Source organism: Mixophyes fleayi, chromosome 6 (genome assembly GCF_038048845.1).
Source record: "Mixophyes fleayi isolate aMixFle1 chromosome 6, aMixFle1.hap1, whole genome shotgun sequence".
Lineage (NCBI taxonomy): Eukaryota > Metazoa > Chordata > Amphibia > Anura > Limnodynastidae > Mixophyes > Mixophyes fleayi.
Genome location: NC_134407.1, coordinates 204,939,824 through 204,957,482, shown reverse-complemented (window position 1 = coordinate 204,957,482; position 17,659 = coordinate 204,939,824). Strand labels below are relative to the sequence as shown.

General features: G+C 40.0%; 1 protein-coding gene across 10 annotated transcripts in view; it reads left to right on the top strand.

Annotated features, from left to right (window-relative positions):
• Window positions 1-17,659, top strand: part of SHISA6 (shisa family member 6) — a 228,885-nt gene that overhangs the window by 94,779 nt on the left and 116,447 nt on the right. For 6 of the 10 annotated variants that reach the window (XM_075178164.1, XM_075178162.1, XM_075178159.1 and 3 more), the window contains one exon: window positions 360-458. The exons of 1 other annotated variant lie outside the window; for it this stretch is intronic. In XM_075178164.1, coding sequence (XP_075034265.1) covers window positions 360-458 — 99 coding nt within the window. The remainder of the gene's footprint in view (window positions 1-359; window positions 459-17,659) is intronic. 3 more of the 10 variants (XM_075178163.1, XM_075178160.1, XM_075178157.1) reach the window with 1 other exon arrangement.

Sequence of the window (17,659 nt, the reverse complement as noted above, 5' to 3'; positions counted from 1 at the left end):
TGATAACTTCCCTTTTCTCTAGTAAACACGTCACTACACCCTTAAAATGCATTTCCTTTCTGATATACTAGGAAAAAAAGCCATTTTCTGACGTACAGTAAGTTAATTGAGGCCCTAATAAATCTATTTTTTTTTCTATCTTATAATACTCCCTATGGAGTAGAGAAAAGCAAAATCCCGTTGAATTTTTGCAGGATTAAAGTTCCACAAACTGTGAAATTCTGGAGCTAAATGTGAAATGAGTTGAAGGTTCCGTGAAAGAGTTTTCAAAATTCCGCTCCTCTCTACTGTGGAATCTTAAAGGTCCCATTTTCCACCTAAGTTCCCTTTAAATTGTGTAACTGGCTCCTTTCTCTCAGCAGGACACTACGGGAAGGATATATATCGGAGTGGAGGTCCCGACCTACACAATTTCATCTCCTCAGGATTTGTGACCTTAGGACGAGGACATCTCAAGGGTAGAGTACAAACTGTTTATTTCTAATCACTTACATATGGCTGTTAGCTGTGCCCACTGTCCCCCACTGTCTCATCCGTTACTAATGTATTGATTATTTGTAATCATCTAGAAAGTTAGCTACCTTCTGATTGGTGCTTGACATGTTTTCCATCCATGCTTCTATACCTTATACTTTACATACACTTCCAGTTAATGTCACTGCCTTTTTCATACTCGATGATTTTGTTTCAATGGACATGTGAACCTTTTGGGTTGCATGATTTTAGACTTTCAAGAGAAAATGTCAACGTCTTTCTTAGAAACTAGAATGTTTAACTATTGCCGTTGAGGGATTGGGTTTATACGGTACTCAGTAAGTGTCAAACACAGTAACACGCCCACAAACTCTGTCACAAGTGATATTATTGTGTTATAGTGCCATAGTGGATATTGATGGTAGTTATAATTATTAAAAGGAGAACAGTGGAAAAACTACTCTGAAATTATTAATTAATGTGTACATATCTTCTATGCGCAGTGGAGGCAGCTGAACTGATATTCACAAGAATAATTATACAGCATGTCAGTTCAATAGGGACTTTTGACCAGGCTCAATATGGCTTCAGGAAACAAAATGGCTTCCACCACTGTGTCTAGGTGAAGGACAACTTGAATGTATATACAAACTACGTAATCAAAATGACAATAGCATCTGAGAAGTAAACGTTATGGATATCTCTCGTAGATCACACTCCCTCAAATCAGGTAATGGGAACGAGAGAACTTTAGGGATTAACCATTTTCCAGGTTAGAGAAACTTTCCGGTTGTGTGTTGTGATTGACTGAATAATGCTCACTTCACAGCAAAAATCTTTATACAGCCAGCTCTGTTTTTTTCAAACGGCCCCAGCCCCGCGTGTCATGTGACTCATTGTGACCAAGTTCTGTGACAGAATGTAGAATAATCAGTGAGGATATGAGATCTAACAACCAGTTAGGTATGAGGATCTCGCCATACAAGCTGCCTTGTTCTGGATTTGAGCGTGTGGGGCGTATGCCAAGCCACAGAGGATTCTACAAGGCATAGGCAAACCGAAGGGGGGGGGGGGGGGGGGTTCCTAGTGCCTGGAAACCCCCCTCAAAGCCTGAGTCACTGTATAATTGAGGTGGCTGGAGCCTGTCCCCGCTTCACACGGCTTTGCTTGAAAAGGGAGAGCTGTGTGCATCTAACAGTAGTGCACGCAGCATTGCCCATGTATATTACGGGGATAGGAAGAGTTGGAGAGCAGCCAAGCACTGTCTAAAATTATAGCTACGTCTCCATGCATGCTGGTCACGCCCACTGGTGGTGTGGTGTGGAAACCCCCCTCTACAAATTCTGCGTTTGTCCCTGCTAGTATAGTGTATACCAAGGCCTTTACAAAGTACAACGTCTTGTTAAATAGTTCAGTGGGTTACATCAATTCAAGTTACAGAGGTACAATTTTAAATATACAAACATGAAGATGAAACGGTGGCATCCATTTTTATGTAGAAAATATGTCACAGTAGTCACTGACACAACATGATGTCAGTGAATAAAAACTGCACTTCTTTGGGGGGGGAGTAGGGAATCAATGGTGAAGAGTTGCACTAAACAGCATATTCCCAATGTAACCCATCAGCATAGTGTTATAATTAGAATATTTTGCCCTTTCATTTCCCTATCATCCGTCCTACAGTGAATATTTGTCCCTATGTTGCTTAGGTTGTACCCCTATGATAGCCTGTTTACAAAACTGTTATGCACTACCACTGGTAACTAACTGCTAATCATATTTCAATATTATTTTCTACAAGCATATAAAGCCCTAGCTGTTATATTTTAATAAAGATAGCCTATAGTAAAATAATTATAAGGATGTCCCAAACCAATCAAAAGCCCTGTAACAGCTAGTGTATCATGCTCTACTCACGTTCGTCTTATGTTTATAAACAGCGAGCTTCCAGGCAGAATTGTGTCACCTCTACCTGCACCAATTTATTATACAATAACTATGTTACAGTGTCTCATAATACTATGGATATGTAACTCTGTAGACTAGTCAATTACGACATCAGATCTTCTATATTGCTAAAAAAAAAACTATTTTATAGATGTATTATTGCATTATTGCTTATTAATAGAAATAACATCATTTATAAGCCAATATATTTAGTCAAAGACAGCTAGAATCTGATTGGTTGCTATGGGCAATAACTCAACTTTTGCTTTTTAGAAGGTTTGATAAGTTCACCCCCCTAGTCTTGTGTCCTGTATTTAAGTGGAAAATGTGGAGTCTAAGCAAGATCCCTCCTGAGTTTGGGACTCATCTGTCACTTACTGCCTAGAAATAAGGGTCATGGTAAATGGTGGAATCTGTACCTCAGACAGCAGAAAGTGAGCAGTGGCAGGTTGATCTCATATATAGATAAATAGATAGATATATATATACAGATAGATATATATATATATATATATATATATATATATATATATATATATATATATATATATATGTTAACCCGTGCATGATACTCATGCATTCTAGTCAAATCAAGCTACTTAAGGTCTTAAAAAGGTTCTTGTCATGCATTTGGGCCTAGCCCATGCCTCCTCAGGGGAAGAGCGTTACTTCCCGACGCAAGCGGCCTTTTTAATGTGTGTTCATGAGGTAAAATTACCTCACGAAAATGAGTTTGACCCCTCAACTCGTAAATTTAGCCTTTACTACCCCTCCCATGGGGGGAAAGGGGGGATGATGGAAGTTAACTGACTTGACTATTCTAATTTTTTTGTCAAATAATGTCAGTATACCAAATTTCAGGTCAATTGGATGAGCCCTTTCTGAGAAAATAGTTTTTTACACACACACACACTAACGCACGCCTCTACACATGTGTGTTCATGAGGTAAAATTACCTCACGAAAATGAGTTTGAGCCCTACCAAATTTCAGCCCTTTTTGAATTTTTTTCCCCACACACACTAAGAATTTAGTAGGTCAGTGTATAACTCGGCCCAGCAGGTGGCGCTGCAACTTGGTTTTTTTTTTTCACACACACACAGACAGACAGACGCCACTAAGCATTTATATATTAGATATATATATATATATATATATATATATAGTCTAACGCCAATTATAGAAAAACTATGGATGTTGTGGATCGTTCTTAGGACAAAATGACTGTGTGTGATTACTTCATACTAAATATATATGTATTATTTTAATATTTTACACTTTGATTGCTCTGATCTCTTATAAAAGTTCCTAGTGGTATTTTTCCTTCCATAAGAGTCTAGGAACAAAGCTGGGGCAACAACGGGCAATTCATTCTGTTGTGTTATGTTATTGGGGTAGGATGGGACCACATAAGGACAGGCTCAGACACAGAGATGTGCTAAATATTTGACCAAATGTGGAATGAATCATAATTTATTTACTAGCTTAAAAAAGGTCATATGGGAGACATCAGGAAAAATATGCGTACATTGTGCAAAAGCATAACAATGATGTATAGTCTCGCTATGTAGTTACATAAAATTTATACACATGTATATAGGGGACACTTATATTATGATATTGCATGTAATGTATTTGTGAAAGCTAATTATGGTTGACTCTGTTAATCAAAAGTTTATGGTTTCTAAAATTCTCTCTGGAGGTGTCTTAAAATGCAGCCAGGTGGGTGTCAGAGATAACATTGGCCCATTCTTTAGTCACTGGGACTTAACGAACTTTGCAGACTGTGTGGGTTGGGAAGCAATTTGATTATGTTCTCAGTGAGCCCCATTGGGATCAATTCGGATAAACATAGACTTGGTTCAATCCAGACATCTCCGGGCACCATAAACATAGCCTTGGTCCAGTCCAGACATCTCCAGACACCATAAACATAGGCTTGGTCCAGTCCAGACATCTCCAGGCACCATAAACTTAGGCTTGGTCAAGTCCAGACATCTCCAGGCACCATAAACTTAGGCTTGGTCCAGTCCAGACATCTCCAGGCTCCATATAAAATAAAAAGAGAGGATGCAAACCTTTGGATTTGCTACTCTGTTGGAATGCTGAACATGGATCCAGATTCTGTCTATCTGATATATCCACCATCAGTTATGTTGGGTGTATGAGACGGTCCCCCAGACCGTGAGACACGGAGCTATTTCTTACTTCGACAGTGGGCAAAAAGCTTGTCTGCTACTTTCCAATCGCTGTCACGGACTGTGTGGTTGCTAAATAGCACCAATCAATTGGAGCGATGATACGGACATTATAGCGGTTATTACCTGGCTTCTTCTGTAAGTTTTTGGGTTACAGCCTGGCTGTAAACTGGAACAGTCATTGTGCTGTGAGAATTTTAAATAAAAATGAACTTCTTTCACCCTCTTGGAGTTGTGTCTGAGTGACTACAAGAACCCGCTGGAGGATACCAACCCTGGTATCTTCACAACTTCATTTGCGCATAGGCGCATATCCATACACCTTGTTCATGAATAGGTGCTTCCCCATATCCTGTTTTTTGGCACTGCTTCCAGAAAAGCTCTTTGTCCTTACTTTTCGTGGATTGAGCGTACAGCTTCAAATGCACATTGTTGAAAGTGTTACAACAAAGTCCAGTTTAGGACAACCCCATTCATTGATTTGCACTTTTTAAATTTTTCTCCTAAAATACAGTACTGCTCATTTCAGTATCGTTGTTCAGTCATAGAAGAGGTTGGAGGGAGGGTCGTCATCACGCCCCCTCTTGAACTTGCCACCTGAATTCCCCATCGGGATCTCCCAGAGAGGAGGTTCAAATGTTGGCAAGTAGGATTTTGGGAGAATAAAAGCTCTGCTGCTTCCCAACTAACCAATTCCACCCCTGGAAAATGTGCACCCTTAAATTTAATTTCAAAATTTCACCCAGAAACACGAAATTTCACAATATGAAGGTCGTTCCTGTGACCAGTCTGCACTGAAAGAGGAACATGTATGAGCAATTCTGTATGATATCATTTTAATGACTATTCATCATCATCATCATCATTTATTTATATAGCGCCAGCAAATTCCGTAGCGCTTTACAATTGGAAACAAACATTGATAAGACAATACTGGGTAATACATACAGACAGAGAGGAAAGAGAACCCTGCTCGCAAGCTTACAATCTATAGGATTCATATGATTTCTTTATCCCAATCGATCAGTCATTATCATTAATGAACTTCCAATTATATCATAGCTTGTTACAGCTGCAGATTTAGTATTAAGAATAATATCTGATTCTGTTTATTAAACACAGTGTAGAAAAAGGTTGTCAGTGATTTTCACCTCCTGTCTGAGAAGGTTTCCTATTAAATCTGATTAGATAGCAGCAAAATTCAGGTTTAATTCCTGATAGGAAGTCTGATCTTTCAGGACACTTCTCATATCAAATAAGTGAGCTCAAATAGTTGACATTTAAGGGTTTTTATAAGACAGGATCTCTTGTTTGAAAGTGGCAGTGATGCCACGCTAGCTGACATTTAAAATCCATATAACTGCGAGGCACTGATTTTTAAGAGAGGTGGACACAAATCATAAAGGGGATACTTTTAGTTGCAGGAAACTGCAGTATACATGAATGAGTTATTAAGTCAATACAATATGCTTATTCCGCTCCGCAAACTGACTTGATCTTCGCACCAGCTGGAATTGTCAGTCTTCAGGTTTCGTTCTATACCTGTATTGCTAAATAATAAAACAGTCAAGATATCCCCTAGCTCTCATGATAGTTTTATACCATAAATCAGACTTAAACTATCTTAGTAGAACAAGTGAAACATTTCTTTTAATGAAAGTGGTGGTTCTAACGTGGTTGCCGTTGGACTTTGATTAGGCATCTACACATTTGCACAGCACATCTCTCCAGTTACATCTGCCTCCCTGCACACTTAGGCATTCCGCTAATTTGCGGAGGGTTCTCTCGTAAGCGGAGAATAAGTGAGCACCTCTCAGTGCGCTGCGGGGAGGCGCATCAGCGCAAGTGCATGGTGTTAACGAGGTCTACTGGAAGTGGACCTTTTATGGTTTGGACCAATATTCATGAGAATTCAGGTCATCCACTCCACTAGTGACATCACTGAAGCAGCAAATTAGGTTATGCCTCAGTGATGTCCAGTTCAGCTTGGTTTTGAAATAAGCTTTATTAGTAGTAGTAGTTGTAGTAGTAGTAGTAGTAGTAGTAGTAGTTTGGATATTCATGTAATTTAAGTTCTTTGTAGTTTATTGGACTTCTCTCACTCTGTGGCAGGAGCTGACATATTCTGCAGTTATTGCCACTTGTCCCTCCATAGTGCTGAGGTCTGGGATGCAGTGAGTGCCCCTTAGTCTGAAGTTTTAGCGCATTGAGGCAGCAAATGGTTCCATCCGTGTCACGATTTGCACTCTGCAGCTGCTGTCTGCAGTGACTCTATTGGATTTGGTATGCTTTCCACTTGTAGTACCACTTCCCACCAAAGGGGCCACTGTGCTACTTGATTATTCTCCTTGATCACTGGGAGTGGTTTCAGCTGCACGAGGCCTATTTATACCTGCCTGCTTCAAACAGTCTGGGCCAGATCATCAGGTCATTTTGAGGAGCATTCCCTGTGCTCAGCTTCTATCTGCTACCTGGACTCCTGCATATTTCTTCGTTGAAATCCACTATTTGCTGTTACCTGTGTCCTGGACTCCTGCATATTTCTTCGTTGAAATCTACTATTTGCTGTTACCTGTGTCCTGGACTCCTGCATCTTCAACCATTATACCTGGTACTTGTAGTTCTACGCTGCCTGTTGAAATCCACTATTTGCTGTTACCTGTGTCCTGAACTCCTGCATCTTCAACCATTATACCTGGTACTTGTAGTTCTACGCTGCCTGTTGAAATCCACTATTTGCTGTTACCTGTGTCCTGGACTCCTGCATCTTTAACCCTTATACCTGGTACTTGTAGTTCTATGCTGCCTGTTGAAATCTACTATTGCAGTTACCTGTTTCTCATCTGCACTTTGAACTGTCTCATGAGTTACCTTGTCATCTCTGTTTATTAATAAACTCATTATAACCACTTATCTCCTCTCCGTGGTCATACCTGGGAAATCCTGACAATCCGCCACCACTGTTGGAACATTGTTGAACATTATGTTCTCCCTGGGCTCATAAATGTATCGGCGTCTTCCCATCTCAATTTTTAGACTTGGTCGCTCATTTCGGTGACTGTCTCAGTTTCAGGTTTTAACTCCTTCTAGATATGGTGCCAGCTTGTAACCCTTTTGCAGTGACAATAAATTGTTAATTTCCTGACATTATTTTTTTCACCACTTCCTGGTGCATTGATGGGCTGAATAGAGGTTCAGCACACAATGCTTGCTTCTGCTGACGGTAGGTGGCACTAGCCACCTTTCGCTGACAGTAGGTGGCACCAGCCACCTTCCACTGACGATAGGTGGCTGGTGCATTTTATAGCGTTTGGATTACTTTAAGGCAATCTCTTAAATGTTCGTAGTTAATAATAACTCCAATGTACAGAGCCGCCTTAAGAAAGTAGAATGCCCATGAAAGAGATCATATTAGCGGCCCCCTTTTCCCTTTGTGAAACACGAGGGGTAACATGCAATTATATCCCAGAAGTAGATCATGGAAACAGCAGTACGATACAAAGGAATATATTAATCCAAGAGCTCTTTTGCGGGTAATACTAGCTAACACCATCGCAGGAACTTAATGTACGCTCAATGACATCAGAGCCAGTCTATTTACTATGGGAGATTTCAGCGGATTTAGAGCTTCTCCCAATTTAATAGAGCCCCCCAGGTCCGTGAAGACTATTGACGTATATCGCTGGTGGCATTTGTGCAAAAATAGTGACCATTAAGTCCCAAGTGGACTTAAAGGATCAGAAAAATGTCATACTTAGTGGTAGATTGTGAAATAGTCATTAATCCAGATATCATTACGCCAGTTCTACTGTAGCTTGTTATAAGCCAGTGTAGTATTTGAGATGCCCTAATTAGTGTGATATGTGTAGGAAACAATGGTTACCTCCAAGTGGGTAGACTATAATGATGCTACTTTAGGCAGCTGCCTTAATTTTGGGGCAGTGGATTTGTCTTTGGAAGTGTACACCACCCATATACAAATGTTTTGGTAGTTTGTATCTAGGATAAGAAGCGCACTATGTCAATAACCACCTCAGATTAGACAGGATTCCCCCATCTACCCCAATCTAATCTGAAGCAGAGGTGCTCAAACGCAGTCCTTGGGAGCTACCAACAGGTCATGTTTTCAGGAGTTCTGTCTGTAGAAACAGGTGGGATAACTACTGTTCCAGAAATATAGATTAACTCACCTGTGCAAGATTAAAGAGATCCCGAAAACATGAACTGCTGCTAGCTCTTGAGCGCTGAGTTTGAACACGTCTGCTGTAAAGATGTGGCCGTTAGTATAATTGTATGTGATGCAGAAAAAGTTTACACTAATATTTCTTAATTATATAAAGTAATTGATTAAAATAAAGAATAATTTAACCTTCATTATCAGAATCAGGTTGTTCTATTTCTGTAATGCATATAAGAGGGTCAATCCCCTGGAGCCCTATTGAGTTCATGATGACAGCTTCCATATTGTGCATGCTGGTCCTTAATAGAGAATTCTTATGCATCTTCACAGAACTGTCACTTCATAAATATTAACAAAATCACCTGCATGACAATTGCTCAGGAAATTGACAGTTCTGGGAGATGAAAATATTCTATATGTATAAGTAAGGTTTGTTGTCTCTATAAATCGTCAATAGCATGTGTGCATAGTATATGATGTGCAGATAACATACCTCTCTGTATACTTATAATTTGGATACTGTACATCCTAGTAGAGGTAGGGGTCGAAGTTGGGTTATATATGGTGGTATGCCATACCGCCATTTCTCCTACTGCCTTCATTGTATATCCTTTCACTTACATTCCCTTTATATTTTTAATACAGCCCCTTCTAAATGTCCACTTCTACCACAAAGCATCTAGGGGAGGGTAGCAGGGATGGGAGCTGTAGGCACAGTTGGGGAGGGGGGACATTTTCATATTGGAAATAAAACAACAGGCAGATTATGACACAGGGGTATATTTACTAAACTGCGGGTTTGTAAAAGTAGAGATGTTGCCGATAGCAACCAATCAGATTCTAGCTGTCATTTTGTAGAATGTAGTGAATAAATGATAACTAGAATCTGATTGGTTGCTATAGGCAACATCTTCACTTTTTCAAACTCGCAGTTTAGTAAATATACCCCACATATTTGCTCTGTAAGTTCCAATAGGGCAGGGACTGAGATGAAGGACAAATATTCCCCATACAGTGCTCTGTAATATGGTGGCACTATATAAAGAAATGATAATAAGTTATCTCTTTCTGTCCATTATATATATGTCATTGAACTTACAACATGTTGTTTCATGTAAGATATATCTCTGATGTTTTTCTTTAAATCAAATTCACGACCTTTATCCACAGATTTATTCCCTTTTGCATAACCATAGTAAATTTATTCTGAATAATGTATGTAAATATTTACCGTGTCTGTCAAAATGATGCGTTATGTATCTATAAATTGAAAGTCTCTTATACATTTTGCTTGTCCACACAGCTGGAATTAATTACATTTCTTCTTTCTTTTATCCAAAGTAACAAGGACCTGAAGGTTGTTTAATACATATCTGCTCCCAGGGTGTAGAGAATACATCAATATACCTGCATAGGTTTTAATGTTATTTTACATTCTGTTAATGTAGGGGGTGTGCAAGCATGTCCTTATCATTTATAGAGAGTGGCAGATTAGCCCACTGTCGCTGCTTACATTTGCCCACCCCAAACCCAGGGCTATTTGGCTGTATGTATCATATAGACAAACTGGGCACAAGCCTAGGGCAGCACTTCTCAGGGAGCAGCAAAATATGTGTCATGTTAAGTATACCTCCTTTCTACATTTCAGCCTGGACTGGCAATCTTACACCTCTGGTATTGTGTCTTTGAAAGTATTAGTAAACTTTTTGTAAAATGGGCTTTTTACAGCATCAGTCAGCCCCAGCCATGATTTTAATAAAACAATGTACCTTGAATTGATGTATAATGTACCATGAGTTGCGGCCACTGCTCTATGTAGTACTAGACTTGGGGGTAAATGTATGAATCTCCGGATTCTTCATCTCCGGCGTGTTCAGCCTCTTCAGCGCTTAAATTTAAAGCGGCGCTGCATTATAAAGGGAAACTTCCCTTTACAATGCAGCGCCGCTTTAAATTTAAGCGCTGAAGAGGCTGAACACGCTGGAGATGAAGAATCCGGAGATTCATACATTTACCCCTTGGTCTGTGTTGGATAGATACAATTACGAGATTACAAGCTGATCAGTGAATGACGGCGTGCATGGATGTAGTCCTGATATTAGCGTTATAATTAGATTCATATTTGTACAAAGATTGCACTATCCTCCCACTTTCCCCTATAAGCCAACAGTCAATTCTCCATTTATGTACATAGCCAAGCATCCGTCCTCAGCCACATATCTTACCCTAGACACGTAAGTTGTTGCCATGAGTACAACGGAATACTTGCCAATACCCACACACCTTCTCAATAAAGAGTGTTAGTCATTCATTAAAAAGATAACTTAACACATTTTCATTTTTCATCACATATCCACTAATTGATAATAAGATGGTTTGCAAATCATTGTTTTTATATAATTAGCGTAAATTTATCAAGCTGCGAGTTTGAAATAGTGGAGATGTTGCCTATAGCAACCAATGAGATTCTAGTTATCATTTATGTAATACAGTCTACAAAATGACAGGTTGAATCTGCTTGGATGCTATAGGCAACATCTCCACTCTTTCAAACCCGCAGTTTAGTAAATCTATCCCCTAGAATCTGATTGGTTGCTATAGGAAAAATCTCCACTTTTTCAAACCCGCAGCTTGATAAATTTACCTCAGTTGTCAATGAATGAACAGATCCTTTAGGCAACTAATACACTTCAGGGACTGCATGGGGGCCCTCTAATCTTCAAACTTTACCCTTAATCTCAGTAATAATTTAAAATAATAAATTTAACGTTAATGAAAGAAATAGACACCTATCTATAATAACATATCAGCAGGCAGCTTAAACAAGTGCTACAAGCTATAACAAACATATCTAACAATAAAGCAGGAAGGAGCTGATGATCCCTGCATTATAATCTCTCAGTAGAATGTTATAATGACAATATATAGGCTATAGAAATGTACAACATTCCATGAAATTAAACAGGTCCAGATATATGCATGACGTTTCTATAAAACATCTCATAGTGGGAGTCCCCTCATTTTAAGCACATACTTGCCTACCGGGAGAGGGGCATGACTAATGGGTGGGAGGGGGTGGGGCGCCTTGAATCGCCTCTTTTTAGCCCCGCCCCCACGAGTAAAATTACATTTCTTTCGCGGGGGGCGGGCCAAAATGTACGCAATTCTCAGTGAATCGCGTCATTTTAACAAGGGAATTCTAGGATGCGGGAGAAATGTCAGCTCTCGCGGGAGCCCGGCAGACTGACCCGAATATCGGAAGTCTCCCGAACTTTCCAGGAGAGTTGGCAAGTATGAATTAAACAGGTCCAGATGCATGACGTTTCTATAAAGCATCTCATAGTGGGAGTCCCCTCATTTTAAGCAACACCAATGACCCAAACACATAGATGACTTCATTTTAATGTTGTGATCACTCTAGAAGTGCATTTTTGGCTCTTATCCTCTATTTAAAAAAACAAAATACTATTTTAATATTCATTTCACCAAAGAAAGTGCTGCTATTTAGCAGTACTTACTAATTGGATTGCAATATATATTTTAGGCACGGGAAACTCTAACAGGAAAAAAAAAATTGCTTAATAAAACTTTCCATTTTCCTGAGCACAGCAATTTCCCCCATAGTCTGCCTATCATTTTGTTATTTTCTCTTCCCCGCATTGTGCAACTTACTTTTATTTTTATGATTATATTTACAAGGTGTTTTCATGTATTGTCAGTAAGTATTGGACTCCGTCCCATCTGCCTCCTGTTTACACAATAGTAGCGCGGAACACTGTATACAAAGAGTTCCCAGCTGTGAGATTCTCATTGGCTGCCTTTAGAAGGAGTCCTACGCTCCCTGGGTTCATCTGCATATTGCCCATGTAATTTGCTGACATAATGTGGCCAGTATTATAATACTGGAAGGAGACGATGCATCTGAAAGGACCTTTTCACAATAATAATAATAATAATAAAAATAAAAAAGCCTGACATTTTATAATGCAAATAAATAATGGTTCCAGAACACGGTGCCGCATGCACAACAAAAATTCTAATTAAAAAGCCAGGGGCAGAGCATGAATTGAATGTCTTTTTTTTATTATTTCTTCCAGCTTTTTACATCATTTTCTCATTCTTTTCAAAATTTTACTTTATTTAATATTTTTGAAGCTCTGTAAAATCTAAATGATATCTTCACACTCCTACGGCTTTTAAAGGGGAAGAAAACACAATTGTTGGTGCATATTTTTCTATTATGCTTTCACTTTACTGATTTAAAGGCCTGAAAGTATATCAAAATATTACCGGAGAAGGAGGCCGTGCACAGTAATGTAATCCAGGGGGAGGGGAGTGTACAAATCTTACCTAGGTCCCTACGCATTAGAAATGTATATGGAAAAACACTTTAAAGTGCATCTGTCGTCTCCACAAAATGAGGCAGACATTTTTAGAGCTGTACCATATTCATGAACACACAGTTATTGACTTCACTAGGAACCATTGATAGGAAAATCACCAATATGGCACATGGCCTATGTTGATCCACTCCCCCACAACCACCCCCCATGCCTCACTCTTTATAGGGACCCTGGCATTTTGGTCCTTCCTAGTGGCAAGCCCATTCATGGGGACTGGCCAACTGAGCAACCTGCCTGTGTTCGGCTGCCTAGCCAGTTTGCTCTTCCCCGATTCTTCCCTAACCCCTCCTCTGCTCCCCCCCTTCCTTCCTGCTGTATGGGCCAATCTCCCCCTAGACCGAGTATGAGGCAGACAGAGAAATCTGCATCCCACATCATGCAAACTCTGCAGATCAGGTTAGGGTTGTGGTGTTTGGGTATTAGTGCAGTGTGTTTGTGGGGGAGAGTCTTAATGTATATGCAATGGTATTAATGTAATGTAGGGTTGGTATTAATGTAATGAAGTGTAAGCTGTTAATGTCATGTAGTGGGGCTATTAATAAAATGTGAGGCTGATGGGGACTATTAATGTAATGTGGGGGCTATGAATGCAATTTTGGAATTGGTGGGGGTTATTAATGTAATGTGGTGGGCTATTAGCAGATAGCGAAAGTTGCAGGAACAGGTAGGAGATTTTGGATAACTGTCCCATAAAATCAGGACTTTATCCTAGCTGAAAATATAGTCAGGAGGTATGGCCATCTTTACGCTTTTGTCGAAGTAATAATTAACAAAAACCCTATATTACCAATTGGTTCAATAGAATGAACTTACATTTTATGTGTCTGTGCTTTTAAGAGGAAAAGTACTGACCTTTCTCCTACATATTACACAATAGAGAAAAACAACAAGAAACAGGTTATTAGCAAAATTCCATTATTTCACAATGGCCAGACAAGGCCAAGGACATTGTTGCTCCAAATAAGGTCAAGAAGACCCTTCCAAAAGACCCCTCCAAGAACGTATCACTTTAATGAAGATTAATGATAGAGACTTAGAGTGTCATCAGGGATGTAAGCTGGAAAGATGTGGTTTTGGCAATGATAAGTAACATTTTCTATAAATGAATGACTTAATCAAATATAGATTGTCAATTGGCATTTAAGACCCTGGGCGTATGTCTGCTTTGTCCAGTAATGGCTGTATCTATGCATAATATCTTTTAATAAAGAAGAGAAATAGTATATTTTGGAAACCTGCTCATCTCAATTATTATTTAAAGAGAATAGACTAATCTTATACACTTTTCTGCTAATCCGCCTCTGCCAGCAACTCTTACCCTGTTACTCTGTCCCAGGGAAGAAGAGTCAGAATGCTGCACTGCACAACAGCGCATACTGCTGCTTCATGATGTGAGCGGTGTGCACAGCGACATCATCAGACTCAATGGCTCTGTACACAGAGTTCCTTCACATGGAGCAGCAGAGGTGGCTGATGGGAACACCAGGGCCCACCTCCCCCAGACACTATATGACAATGACATTTTAGTTAGATGTATTTTTAGCTACAGATTTATATATATATACTGGATATAGAATTGCTGTAGTGGAAACATGCACCCACAGGCTTAATAATTCAGTGTCCAGTATATATATAAATCAATGACAAAATTGTTGTTTAAGCACTATAGTGTCTAAGTGGTGTATGTGTAACACCACTCTAAGCACAGTTGTTAAGCACTAGTCTTGCATTACGTTGGTTAGTCACTCCCTCTCCACAGGCTGACCACACCTAATCCTTAGCGGCGACACATGCCGTTGTGAGGGCTTCCACCATTGGTTTCCCTGTGGACCGGACCCTTCATGCCCTTTGGATATTGGAGACACTTCATATTCATGTGAATGCCACCTGTTTTTTCCACAAGAACCAGTGACTTCACTGAGATGCTTCATGTTCATGAGTCTACAGCCTATCAGTTCTCTAGAAACCAGAATCATCATTGAGCTGCTTCATATTCATGAGTCTGCAGCCTATCAGCTCTCTAGGAACCAGAATCATCATTGAGATGCTTCATATTCATGAGTCTACAGCCTATCAGCTCTCTAGGAACCAGAATCATCATTGAGATGCTTCATATTCATGAGTCTACAGCCTATCAGCTCTCTAGGAACCAGAATCATCATTGAAATACTTAATATTTATGAGTCTACAGACAATCAGTACTCTAGGAACCAGTGACTTTATTGAGATGCTTCATATTCATGAGTCTACAGCCTATCACTTCACTAGGACTAGTGACTCTAATGAGACATTGGCTAGCAATGAAATTAAATATACATATTACATGTCCTACACATGTAAGATATCCTGTACATTGCATCTGTAAGCAATCACTTTTATAAAATCACCATCATTAGCCATGGTCAGAAACAAAAAGGTATACACTTACAGCAGGGGCCAATTAAACTATACAGTTCACATCCTAATGCCTCCTGCTCTCCATTATCCTACTGGGAGATTTTATCAAAGCTATCAGATAGCCTAGGAGCTGACTGGTGCTGTACTGATCAATCAATAGTATTGGCTTTCCATGTCCATACATTACATGAAGTGCGTTGTGCTTTCCTATGATTAGAAAGTGCCTGCATGACATTGATCTCCTCTTGTTATATGAAATTGTGCATTGATAGTTTGCTGTCACCCGTCTTACGGTCAGGAGGATGTTAACTCTTCATTTACTCTGTCGCCCTTTCTGAGACCACCTCATTGAAATTCCAGATTGTACAGAGGCCGGCTGATATCCATGGAGTGCTTTCTGTCTCCCATTATAGATGCTCTTTTGGATTTTGATGGTGTACTTGCATTAGCGGTACGATTTCACACAGTCCTGAACAAAGACGCTGATAACTGGCTGCGCCATTCGCTATTGTTGTTGAGTCTTTTTTTCTTTTTTTGCTTTTTAAATACTTTTTGCACAGACATAAAAGAAAACTGGTTAAAATTCATAGGGACATTGTCAGTCCGCATAGCCAAATAAAACCGTGTACAGAACCAGCATTTGAACGGGTTATGAAAGCTGGGAAAATGCCGAAGAGCTAAATATTCTGTATAAAAGTGAGTTATTCATTAAGCTTGGACATTTCCAAAATTCCAAACCATACGGGTAAATGAACACACCAAATACTGAGTCAAGACGCAGCCATTGCACTCAATAGATTTCACAATGTACATTGGCTGCCGGTGTGAAGTCTGAGCTGGGCCCACAGACAAGCAGACGCTTTGGTGCCAATGCGATGACATAGACGACCACTGTCCCTAATTTCCCGGGGCAGCCCCAGGTCTTAAAGATCTCTCCTTGGCAATGTCTCCATTTTTCAGTATCGACCAACTGCACAATTACATTCTTATTCTTCTGTTGTTAGATGCAGTTGTTACCATCCCTACGTAGTCACCAAGCTTTAGGAATCAACGTTCATGGCAAAGGAATATTTTATAAACGTAAAAGAGTAGACTGTTATCTCATTCAGTAACCGTGGCAGGGATGGGGTTGTATTTCCCAGCTCAGCGACACAGTGTCCCTGCAGATATTTCATGATGTTGGGTTATGGATCATAGAGCCTGTGTTAATAAAGGTTTTCACTGGTTTTACTGCTCTACCACTTTCTTCCTCTTTTCCATCAGTACAATATTTGTAACACCTGTAACGGATTGTGCAGTAACTAATTCGATGTATGCTGCATTGCAATTCATCCACCAATGGGCTAACTCTGTAGCCTGTTCTCCTTCCTATGTGTAGTACAGCACATGTGGTACAGGATATCTCCATCATTAATAGGTGTCCAGTAGCGGATTACATTTTTATTTGTTTCGGAAGGCGCTATGTAATATAGGAGACAGCAATCATCATCATCACCATTTATTTATATAGCGCCACTGATTCCGCAGCGCTGTACAGAGAACTCACTCACATCAGTCCCTGCCCCATTGGAGCTTACAGTCTAAATTCCCTAACATACACACACAGACAGAGAGAGAGAGAGACTAGGGTTAATTTTTGATAGCAGCCAATTAGCCTACTAGTATGTTTTTGGATTGTGGGAGAAAACCGGAGCACCCGGAGGAAACCCACGCAATCACGGGGAGAACATACAAACTCCACACAGATAAGGCCATGGTCGGGAATTGAACTCATGAGTTCAATTCTCGACCCCAGTGCTGTGAGGCAGGAGTGCTAACCACTTAGCCACCGCGCTGCCCTATCTCTTTAAGCTTTGACAACGGGACTCATAATAATTTTCCGGGCTTGTCTCCTAAATTCAGCTGGAAGTGGGAGGTAGAGTGCCAGGGGTCATTAACGAAACACTCAGCCCTTCCAACCAGTGCTGTTACTCAAATGAACATTTATCTTCCCGTAGCCAGGGCTGTAGACAAACTAGACTCCGTTTGTTAGATATACTCTCTACACGTGTGTATCCA